General features: G+C 53.5%; 1 protein-coding gene across 2 annotated transcripts; it reads right to left on the reverse strand.

The window, feature by feature from the left end:
* Window positions 1–1,244: 1,244 nt before the first annotated feature.
* P2RY2 (purinergic receptor P2Y2) lies at window positions 1,245–11,266 on the reverse strand. 2 transcript variants are annotated; one of them, XM_032095106.1, is made up of 3 exons: window positions 11,082–11,161; window positions 3,315–4,438; window positions 1,245–3,198 (listed from the first exon to the last, which is right to left on the reverse strand). In XM_032095106.1, exon 2 carries the CDS (start codon window positions 4,432–4,434, stop codon window positions 3,358–3,360), a length of 1,077 nt encoding a protein of 358 aa, XP_031950997.1. In that variant the 5' UTR covers window positions 4,435–4,438; window positions 11,082–11,161; the 3' UTR covers window positions 1,245–3,198; window positions 3,315–3,357. The 2 variants fall into 2 exon arrangements, with proteins under 2 accessions (XP_031950997.1, XP_031950999.1); XM_032095108.1 differs by having other exon boundaries at window positions 1,245–4,438; window positions 11,082–11,266.
* Window positions 11,267–11,524: the final 258 nt, after the last annotated feature.

Below are 11,524 nucleotides of genomic sequence, written 5' to 3' on the forward strand. Positions count from 1 at the left end.
CAGAGGGTGTATCCTGGGATATCTAATTTAGAAGTTCTGAGGCTCACAGCTATTTCTTTGGCTTTATGCTTTTGAGACTTTGTGTTTTGGCAGCTCTAAGGGCTATAAAATTCTTGAACAGAGTAAGCAAAGCAAAGCTTTCTGCCCTGGTGCAGGGGACCACGAAGGGCTTCTGTCCCACAGCGGGGTGATGAGTGACTGTGGCTGCACCTTAAAGACATTGCTGGGACATCCAGTGTAAACTGATTTGAAATCAGCTATAGGATGAAAGTGAAGGAATTCATAGGACCAGAGAGTCATGGAATCACAGAAGGTTTGGGTTGGAAAGGACCTTCAAGATCACTTCATTCTAACCCCCCTGCCATGGGCAGGAACACCTGGAGCCAGCCCTGTCCAACCGGGCCTTGAACACTTCCACGGATGCACAGAGCAGTGGGTTTCCATAAAATTATATTTGCAGAGATCATCCATATCCCTTGGAAGTTCCTCTCTGAGCTGCCCAGATTATTCCTGAGCAGACTGCAAGGTGACTTGGCCATAGTTTGGAATAAACACCTCCATGGAGCAGAGTGTGTCCTGAGCCTTGTTTCACTGGCCGAGAAAGGCCCAGCAAAAGCCATGCTGGGGACCAAGATAAATTGCAAACCAAATGAAAAATAAATTGAAACCAAATGTATTTTTTCATGGGGACTGTGGTTAGGCTCAGGAAACCTTCTCCTGGTGTCTGCAGGGGAAGGTGAGGAGCTCTGAGAACAAGAGGTTTCCAACATCTTAGTTTGGTGGCTTCATGAGTGGCTGGGAGAACCAGAGAAGCAAAAAAAAAAAGTCTATGGAATGGGAGACTAATTATTTCAAGATTTGTTAATCAATTACTTGATGTAACAATTTTCTTCTAGTCTTCAACAGGAGTAGCCTAGGAGAAGCTACCAAGACCATGGAGACACAACCAAAGAGGTTGGCTACTGAATTTGTCATGCTCCAAGGGGTTTTGGTGCCTGTGAAGCCCTGCCATGGCCACAGAGCTGTCTCTGCACCTGGGTTTTGACAGAACTGGTGGCATCAGCCCCATGAAAATCTTGAATCAAGAGTGGAGATTGAATTCACCGAATTAGATGGAGATCAAGAATCACAGAGGAGGGGACAGCTGTACCTGGAGATGAAAATACATCCACAACATTCAACAACCCAGTTCCTAACCCCAATACCCATCTTTGCACATAGCAGAGGAGACGGCAGAGAAGTGCTCGTAGTAGAAAGAAACTCATTTACTATCACAAATCCGAGGTGTTTGCACGTTACAAAAATAAAAATGTACAGTCACTGTCATAAAACTCACCTATTTTTCCTCTCTAGTATAAGTTAGTGCTTTTACAAATAAAAACAAAAAATCAAGTCTGGAGCTATATTTCCAGCTAGTACCTCTCCAACCTCTCTGCATCCAGCCAGTGGGATCACTTGGGGATCAGGATCACAGAGGGACACCCCTGATGGCGCTGGCAGTGCTGCCCAGGGTGGTGGCTCGAAGCCAGCTCAGAGGAGGTGGCATTTCCAAGCAGGACCTCAGGAGGGAACTTTGGGCATGTTTTTGTTGAATTATTCAGAGCACGTAACGTGTCCACACTGCTTTTTGGCCAAGTGTGGGAGACCGGGGAAGGCCTGGCCTGCAGTGACGTTTGTACCAGTTCAGTGCCCCGGCTGAATTCGTTTCTCCCAGTTATTTGTCTCGCCCCAGTGACTGCGCCATGACCCTCACCATCAAGCCAAGCTCCCTTCACAAGAACAAAGGAATAAAGGTGCTGCCATGGTGCAAGTCCGGTCTTAACCCAATCCTGTCCTAAACATGCTCGAGGGTGGGATGAACCACCCTACAAATGTCCTATTTGTCTTTGCTGATGGTGCCTTTCTTTGCCTCCTGTGGTTGCGACATTGTTGGTTGGAACAAGAGCTCTCCATTGGGCGTGGGACCACAGGAACCTCCCAGTTAACCCTAAATGGTCCCAGTCACCCGTGACTGAACACAACCGGTGACATTGCGACGTGGCTTTGTCTCCACCAAACCACTTCACAAGAAGGAAGGATGGGAGAAACTAAGGAGTGTTCTGAGGTCTTGGTCTAAGCCAACATCAAACGTGTTTGCCTAGTCCTGAAATAGAGCTTTTACAGAATATGACTCGTCCAGTGCTGCAGCCCAAGCAATTTTCGTTTCTGGGGGGAGGAATCAGCATCCTCCTGGCAGGGAGACCATGGACCTGGGCTCTGGGCTCTCCAACCCAACAGCCACAGAGAGAAACACCAAGAGCACCTTCTGGTGAAATGTTTTGTGGATATTTTTTCCAAATCCAGGATCCCAGAATGGGGTTAAGCTCAGCACCACTTGCAGCTCCTCAACCCAGGGTGTAGCGCTGGCAAATGTTGTCACCTCTGAGGGACAGCAGTGGGGACGTGGCAGAGCTCAGCCAAGGGACACTGGTCTTCGCTGCTGGGCTGGAAACATGAGTCACCAGGAAGGGGGTTAAAAACAAGACATGAAGAGCTCACCTTAAATTTTAATGAGCTGGAGATGATTATTAAAGCCAGCAGCTGGAAGCTGTAGGTCCCTAAAAGCTTTTAAAGGGTGACTGTTGCTGTTGGGAAGCACTAATGGGTTTTTTGGAAGATGTTGGCCCCACTGGAGAAACCTACAGGGGACTTGCTTGATGGTACCAGTAAACTCCGGTGGGCTGCTACCAGTGTACTCCGGTGGGATGGAATGTCCATCAGCACCCTGGTTAATGGGAAGCCAGCCCTCGGACAGGAGCTGGGAATCCCATCCCTGCTCTGCCAGCTTGAAGCTGGGAGAGCATTTCTTCAGGGATGCAGAGCTGTGGGAGACCCTTTCCCGCTGTGGGTGATACTTGTCCTTGACATTTTCATCAAGCTGTTCAGCAGAACTGCAGCTGACTCTCCTCATCCACCCAAAGCCTTTCCTGCCTTGACAAGGCACGGACAAACTCCAGCTCCCCCTGTGCCAGGCAATCTGCAGATGGAATTCTTTAGGGGCACCTTTCGCCTACAGCGTTTTCACTTTGGAAGACGATTCAAGGCACTCAGGGCATGATTTTTTTCACAGATTTGGTCACCTCAGCGTTGATCAGAGGGGCCGGCTGGGATGCAGAGCCAGAGATCAGGGTCTGTGTGTGCAACCACAGCTGCATCTTCCTGAAAAAAATACAACAAAACAAGCAGAGAAGCACGTTTGACACAGACCATGCTGGAGTGGGTGCAAGCCCAGGCACCCCAAACACCCAAAGCCTCAGGCCCCAGAGCATCCTGACCTCCCTTCACACCAGGGATAAACCCTTCTGCTGCAGAGCAGGCCTAGGATTTCAGATCCTTGGAGAGCGTGTCCGTGTCACTGCTGGTTCCCAGGTGACTGTTGGGCACGATGCCCAGTGCCACCTCGTTCTGAGGCTTCCCTAGCATTTTGTTGCCTGCAAACTTCATAAATCGCTGCCCTGCTAAGAAATACAAAATGGGATCCAAGCAGCTGTTGGTGCTGGCGAGGGGACGAGTCACCTTGTAGGCTAAATTGATGGCATTGAGGGTCTCACAGCTCAGGTCCCAGCTCCGGAAGGAGTAGTACAAGGTACGAGTGACATGGAAGGGAAGAAAACAAACAATGAAGACCACCAAGACGATGATGATCATCTTCACCGACTTCTTTTTGGAGCGGGACAGGCGGGAAATGCCCCGGGTGGGCTGCAGCAGCCGCCGGGCCATCAGGCAGTAGCAGACGATGATGATGAGGAAAGGGATGCAGAAGAGCAGCACCAGCATCACCGAGCTGTAAATGACAAACTGGCCAAAGAGGTCCTTGCTGGACGTGTCGTGGCAGGTGATGGTGTCACCCTTGACGCTGGTGGTGACGAAGAAGAGCACGGGGGACTGGCACACCACGGTCACCACCCACACCACGACCGACACCCTGCGGGCGTGGCGCACGTGGCCCCACTGCAGCGACTTCAGCGGGAAGCAGATGCCCAGGAATCGATGGATGCTGATGCACAGCAGGAAGAGGATGCTGCAGTAGAGGTTGGTGTAGAACAAGAAGCGGACGATCTTACACAGCCCCACGCTGAAGGGCCAGTTGTCCCCCATGGCGTAATAATACACCAGGAGGGGCAGGGAGACCACGTAGAGCGTGTCGGATATGGCCAGGTTGAACATGTAGGTGGTGGAGGCGTTCCAGGTCTTGATCCTGAAGATGAAGGAGTAGAGGGCCAGCAGGTTGAGAAAGAGCCCCACCACACACACGATGCCATAGGAGACGGGCAGCAGGACGTATTTGAAGTCCTCATCAAATACGCACTTGTAGGGGTTGTCATCTGTGCCACCAGGGTCCAAGGAGCTGTTGGTGACTCTGGTCCAGGCTGGAGGAGTCATGAGGTTCTCCATCACCCTGTGGGGAAAGCAAAGAGGCTGTAAGGACATGGAGACAATGGCTCAAGAGGGCAGCACATCACTGACCACAGACACCGTGCCCTCATGGTGTTGGTGACACAACTGAGCGGTCCCTGGCATAGAGGAATTATGGTTACGCGGATGAAGTGAGTCTTATTTAACCTCGTTTTGCATCTGGGGCACAGAGGAAGAACTGAGCTGCTCTAAAGTCACCAACAAACCCCAGGCCACATGTCAGAGTCCACCTCAGGTGTCCTGCAGCCCAGTTCAATGTCCCAAACCACCCTTCCCACCAGGTTCACACAGAAACTTGGTCTCCTGCATCACAGAACAGCAAAGATGCTCCATTCTGTGTTTAACCAGCCACAAGAAGTGACTCAGCTGAGCACCATTAAGAAATCCTGCTAAATCCCAGGCAGAAAGGATTAGAAAGTGGAATTTCAGCAAGCAGTCCTCATGACTGGCCCCCATTTCAGAAGTCTTCAGCTCCTTCTGGTAGGGCAAACCTCACCACAGCTGGAGGCCCTGTAATCAAACCTAGCCAAAAGGAGTGTGTTCTCCACCACAGGGACTCTGCCTGGGCTGGCTGTTGATGAGGATGAGGGGTCTTTAATGGGTTTAGTGCTGGGCTGATGGTGGCCAGGTCGCAGTCCTGCTCCCTGGCCCTGATCCCTGCTTGTGCAAGGCTGGTTTCTGCATGGGACTGATCAGCTGAGAGGAGAAAAAGGGCCTTGAAAGGGTCTCTGCAGACACACAGAGCCTGGCCTGTCTGTGAGGAGGGACAAGGGCCCTTTTGTGCCCTGGGCCCTGCTGACACTTGATCTCTGAGTGAGTCCATGGGTCAGGAATCAAATTAAAATGCATTTCCTCCCTTCCCGTAAGAGGAGCCGGTTTGATGTCCCTGCTGCTCCCTGCCTTACGGGAAGCCTGCGGAAATGGGGGTTCCAGGGAGATGAATCCAGCGCAGGAACTCAGGACCGGGAGCTCCTGCATGACAAAAGGTCTGAGGAAAGGCACCCTTGGAATGAGCGTGTGGGATGTACCCTGACCCAAACCTCACCAGGATTTTAGGTGGAAAAAAGCAATCCCAGCCTTCTCAGGTAAAGGGCTCAGCTCTAACCTGGTGCCACCATGCTGAGGGACAGTGTGACCGTGCCCCTTCTTGCAAAACAAGCGCCTGATCCAGAGCTGTGCTGCCCCTGCCTCCAACTCAGATCCTGTAGGGAAGGAGGCCATGACAGTCTCCTCGAAGCTGCCAGCCTGGATGATCTCTCACCAAAGTGAAGCACTTTGGTACTGAAAAGCACCTTGACAACTCATTGCTGAGGGAGAAGGGATGAGTGATGCTTCCAGCCCATCACAAGGGGATAACTCCAGTCCTTGCTCCAGGGGCTGGATCACACAACCTGTCCAGATGTGCACTGACACGATCCCTGATGATGCTTCCCCCATCCTGCTGCTTTCCCCTTGGAGCAGAGCAGGAACAGTGCTGGCTGAGGCTCAGTTCCCTGAGGACAGGGGGTGGAAGCCACACGCACACTCGCACCCCAACTAACCTGCAACATCTGCAAAAACCCCAATATCACTTTGGGAACCACTCTGTGATGAAAATCGGAGCCAGCACTGATCTTGCTCTGTCCTGGCCTCGAGGTTTTGCTTTTCCTGCACTCAGTTCAGCTTTGCCCCCAAGTCCTCAGCGGCATGGATGGAGAGGGTTAACAGAGCTCTGGCAGATGGCAGAACATTTTCCAGCTGCTGTTCTCCGCAGTTTCTTCCTTCCCTGTGAGCTTTGCAGATCTGGGGCCAACCAGAGAGAGGTTGCCCGCAGACCTGGCAGCTGATGAAAAGGGTTGGACAGGCCACCGTGACCGAGGGAAGCCACACAAGATGCCCTAAAAGGCACAGGGAAGGGTTACAGAGTTCCAGAGGCTTCAGCCTGGCATGGGATTTCTCCATCTGCATTCCCTCTCTCCCCTGCAGATAATCCACCACTGATGGGGGGAGATCACCCCAAACTCCAGCCCATCTCCCCACAGGCTTCTGAGACACCAGCAAGAAAACCCAAAAGAGGGTTTGAAACCCATCCCTAAGCCAAGGTGGGGAATCTCCTCCAGCTGCCCAGCGAGGTGCCAAGTTCCTCATCTCCACCTTCAGGACAAGGAACAAACAGTGTTTGCTGGCTGGTTTGAATGGAGCCTTGTCCTTGCTGTCGTGCTCTCCCGTCTTTTCCTTCTGGGAATGCAAAAGCCTTTCTTTTTCCTTTTTTACCCTAGTTTTGCCCAGAATCCCTAGGACAAAACCTGCTGTATGTGCCGGCCCTGTGGCTGCAGGCCACCCCCTCACTCCAGTCCCGCTGCATCCGCAGGGAGCGAGCTGGAGAGGCCAGGGCCAGCCAAGGCATGAGAAGGCACAAGGGCTGGCAGCTGGCACTGCCCTTTGCTCCAATTGTGACACCCTGAGCCCCCGGCAGGGACGAGGGGAGGGCGAAAGCAGCAGCGATCCCTGAGGGTGCCAAGCGGGATAAAGACTTCTGTGATCACCGAAAGCAAACAAACCATGATGCTGTGGTGAGAACCACCTGCACCTGTCTCATCACTTCATCTCCTGGCCTTTTTCCGAGGTCACAGTGGGAAGTTTTTTCTCTGGCATTGGATGCAGGTGACCATGCACAGCTTTTTGTGTGCCCTCCAGCTATCCACATGCAGTTTCCTCCATGATGAACCATGTGCAGGTTGCAATGGCTGGACCATCTCTCTCTCTCTGCAGTGTGGCCTTGGACCTGTTTATCCCATTGGACATGGGAGTTTTTTCCCAGAAAACAGGTACCATCAGTGCCAGTGGATGAAGGCAGCACGGGAGAGGAGCCTGGTGATGAGAGGAGCCTGGGCAGATTAGTGCCCTCAAATAAAGTGCCCACAGGCATGTGCATGTGAAGTCAGCATCCCAAAATGCTCCTGTAACTGTATCTGCCAGGGATATTTAGATCAGCCAATATGGGAAAGGAGGGGGCTGTCACGGGAGAAGGTCACGGGCAGTTGAGGGATGGCCAGCACTCCATAGGGAGACCACAGGATGGGCACTGAATTGCCAAGTAAAGGCCTTGACTCCTGATTCCTGCTCCATTTTTCAGCATTCCCAGTGCCCTCCCAGACGTGTTTCGTGCTCGGCAATTTGCCAGCAGCAGCAAAGTCACTGAAGACAACAAAGCACAACCAAACCACGGCTGCGATGAATACGTTTTCACAGGGGGCTGATGAGGTTTAATTGGCCTTCCCAAATAATTAATGTGGATTAATTTACCAGCAGGACTTCACAGAGGCGGCCCCTGGTTCTGCCACAGCTCCCGTTGTTTTATGCTGGGGGCTGAAACCACGATCCACTCACCGCATCTTCTCCCTGACTCCCTTCCAAAGGACACACGGAGAACGTGGGTGTTTTCCCTGCCCTAATTCGGAGGCATTTAGTAGACTCATCAAAATCCTCGCTCGGGATCAGGAGCTACTCGACACTCTGGGAAGCAAACGACCTGGAATCGTTTTTCACTGCTCTGGGACTGTGGTTCAAACCCTCTGTGAGCAAAAGCAAACAGGCGGTGCGTTCGGATGCTCCCGCGCCTGGCCGCTCGGAGCCACGAGACAGGATCCGGCCGAAATCTGAGCCTGCCCAAACTGCCTGGTTTGCATCTGCCCTTTCCCTTTGGATCCTTTCTGCCACGGTGACCTTCAGAGCCTTTCTCCTCCGGGCTGGCCCCAGCCACCAGCGTGGGCTGAGGACATCCCCAGCTGTCCCATCTCCACCATCCCCAGCGCTTCTCTCCAGCAATCCCAAGGCAAGACACCTCCAAGGTTCATTTCCAGGATACCCAAGCAGCTTAAGGGGCTTTATCCATCTTCCTGCCAGGCAACATCCCTCCTTTATCCCTGATGGGTGTGATCTACCCCTTCCTCCATCCCCAAAACAGCCAGAACACCTCATTTAAACCAAAACCTTGCAAAGAATCCGTGCTTCTGTCCCTACAAAAATGCACCTTTGGAGGGCAGCTCCACTCCAGAAATGGAGCCGCCCCACTGAAGCAGCCACATGCCTCAGTTTCCCTTCCTGTTGCTAGGCTGAGAAATAGCAGAGTTCAAGTTGTTTCCTCCATGAAAAATATTTTTCTGGGGGTGTTTTGGTTTCCTAGAGGGTTTGTCAGTAACTTGATCCAAGCTAAAAAGGGGAGAGAGAGTCTGGACAAAAGATATAATGAGTTTAAAAGAACCTTATGACTTTGTTTGGAGGTCAAAATGTTTTGCTTTGAGACAAATGACTTCTGGGAATTTCTGGTTTTCCCCAAGAAACTCCCTGAATTCCTCCCTGAATCAATCCCCCTTCCAGCCTTCACTTCCCAAGGGGTACCAAAACCTCCTGCCTTGCTCCACACCATGGGAAATCAATTGGGATTAACCAAATCTGTGGCTTTCAAGTGAATTAAAAAAGCATTAAAACCATTGGTGACAATGGTAATGAAGGCCACCTTCATTCAGTTGAACCTGACTCAATTCCCAGCATGGCAGGGCTCTGGACATGGATCCTCCTGGAAGCAAACATCAACCCTGGCCAATATTTAATCCCTTCACCAACACTTCCCTTCCTGCTTCAGCAGAGGTGATGCTCCCTGCCTGTTTTTGCCCTGCAGCATCCCATGGGATTGGGGTGGACCTACTTGAGCCCTCAAACCTCGAGTTCTGCTTATGCCATGGGGGAAACAGGGCATTTGAATCCTTTAGGTTTCCTGGGGACAGAAAGGTGGTGTTTCTGTCAGGAGTTTGACTTTGGTTTTGCCCTCCACGACCTTTTGGTGCTCACTGGAGGAAGCAACAGTCAGAGTGGGGGAGAAGTGTGGGACCAGTTTCTGGTCAATTTGGTAACCCTACAAGCTCTGTATCTGGGGGAAAGAACATTTCCAGGGACACCTCCCAGCCTCCTGCCCACATCAAGGGAGTCATCCACCACGAGCACAACCACCCTGGGAAAACCAAAGGCACTCTGGGGGACAGTCAGGGTAACACAATTATCAGGCTCCAGCATGGCACCACCAGCAAACCCCACACGGGCTGGGCTTTGGGGGATAATGTTTTGCTCCACAAGGAACATCCCATGGAGGCAATAGGGCCTTTGCTTCATGGGTGGTTCCCACTCAGTTGTCAGTGGGGGCTGCTCAGCACTGAGGAGGGAGCCCGGCGTGGCCGGCAGCACGCTCCGCTGCCAGAGAACTATTCATGGCTTTGGCTTTGTGTCAACAACCCGAGATAAAAATCGCACTGGGCAGAGACAGGACAAAGTCACTCTGTGCCATGACAGTCAGAAACCCTTCTGGGCATTTTATAACCCACTAAGCCCTGGGACACAGCCACGCTTCAGGGCTCAGCACTTTTTGGGGTCTCTCTCTTTGCACTGGAGCCCCTTAACCCATCAGCCACCCTTCACTTGAGGGAAAACAACAGGAATTTGGTGGTAATGAAAGGGCCCAATTTTGGCAGCAGCGACCACGAGCCAGGGCCACCATCCCCCAGAGCTGGTGGCCCTCCAGAGCCAGGTTTGCTGCTCCTCACCTCGTGCACAGGAAGGCAGTGGGTTGCCAAATGGCTTTTGCAATAAACTGATAAGAAAACTGCAACAGAAAGAGAAATAAGATGTTTTTCCCCTAAAGTTGTTCCTGCATGTCAGCCAGTGCCCATCTCTGGGATGAAGGGTGTTTTGGGGGTTAGGAGCTGCTAGAAGGAGTCAAATGGTTTGAAATCAGAGTATCACCCATTGCAGTGTAAATTAAAACACTCCCAAAGAAATTACACAGGGAGCCCAGCACGCAAAGAGGTGGAAAAACACGCGGAGCAAAGCAGGGAGTCAGTTCCACGGCTTTAACCAGAGGTGTGTACGGGAAATTCCGGATAAACAGCAAGTGAATTCCCCAGGGAAGGGAGAAACTGAGCAGCAAAGATATTATTGTTAATTAATGCATTAAAAATCCAATAATTCAGGCAAAGAGGAGCAAAAGGAGCAGGAAGCTTCCCTGAGTGCCCAGTTTGAACCATTTGTGCCAGCACCAGCCCATGCCAGTGACTCCCTGCTGGCTACTGGTCCCACTGCCCTCTCTTGGGGCACTTTGGGGCTTTTGGGGCAGCTTTAGTGGCAGTACGGGCAGTCTGTGGGGTGGAGAGGAGGAGAGCAGGAGAGCCGGGGTTCAGCTCTGTCCGTGCACTGCCCCACTCCCTGCTTTGGGTGCTCTGGGACCCTGTGTCACCCGTGTCACCCATGTCACCCGGGCAGCAACAAGTGCCACCACCATGAGTATGTGCGTGTGTGCGCACGGCGGGAGGCGTGTCCCACCCGTGTGTGCGTCCCCTGTTCATGTGTGTGCATGTCCCCTTCACCCCTGGGCGTGTCGTGTCCCCCCCATGTGCGTGTTCCCCCACCCGTGTCCCCACTGCCACCTATGCACGAGTTTCCCACAGGACTCCGGGTGTCGTCCCCTGTCCCTCCCTGTCGTGGGCAAGACAAGCACCCTCACATCCACCTCTGGTCCCCCCGTGGTCCCCCCATTGTCCCCCCATTGTCCCTCCGTGCTCCCCCCGTGGTCCCCCGCCCGCTGCGGCCGCGCTCACCGGGCGATGCCGAGCCGGGGGCTCCGTGCCGGGCTCGGTGCCGGGGGTTCAGCGCCGATCGCCCCGCTCAGGAGGGCGGCGGAGGCCGTGCCATGCCCGGCTCTGGTCCTTCCCCCGCCCCGGTGCCGCCGCTCCCGGCGCGGCCGCCGCGTGTGAGCCGGGCCGGAGCGGGCGTGGGGCTGCACCGCCCTCCCGGCGCGGGGAACGGGGCTGGAACGGGGCAGGACCCGGGCCAGAACTGCCCCGCCCGGGGCTGGGACCGCCCCTTCCCCCGGGGACGGGACAGGAGTTCTCCTCCCTGCACGGGAACGTGCCTGGGGTCGGCGCTGGGACGGGGACAGGAGTCCGACCGCCCCCTCTCTTTCCCCCTCCGGGATGGCACTATGGATGGGATCGGGATTAGGGCTAGAGCCGGACCCCCCCTCTCCCTGCCTCGGAGGTGG

This window comes from Corvus moneduloides, chromosome 2 (genome assembly GCF_009650955.1).
Source record: "Corvus moneduloides isolate bCorMon1 chromosome 2, bCorMon1.pri, whole genome shotgun sequence".
Lineage (NCBI taxonomy): Eukaryota > Metazoa > Chordata > Aves > Passeriformes > Corvidae > Corvus > Corvus moneduloides.

Bases quoted from the DNA above. Each gene is read 5' to 3' on its own strand.
- P2RY2 (XM_032095108.1), bottom strand. From the start codon at position 4,434: ATGGAGAACCTCATGACTCCTCCAGCCTGGACCAGAGTCACCAACAGC.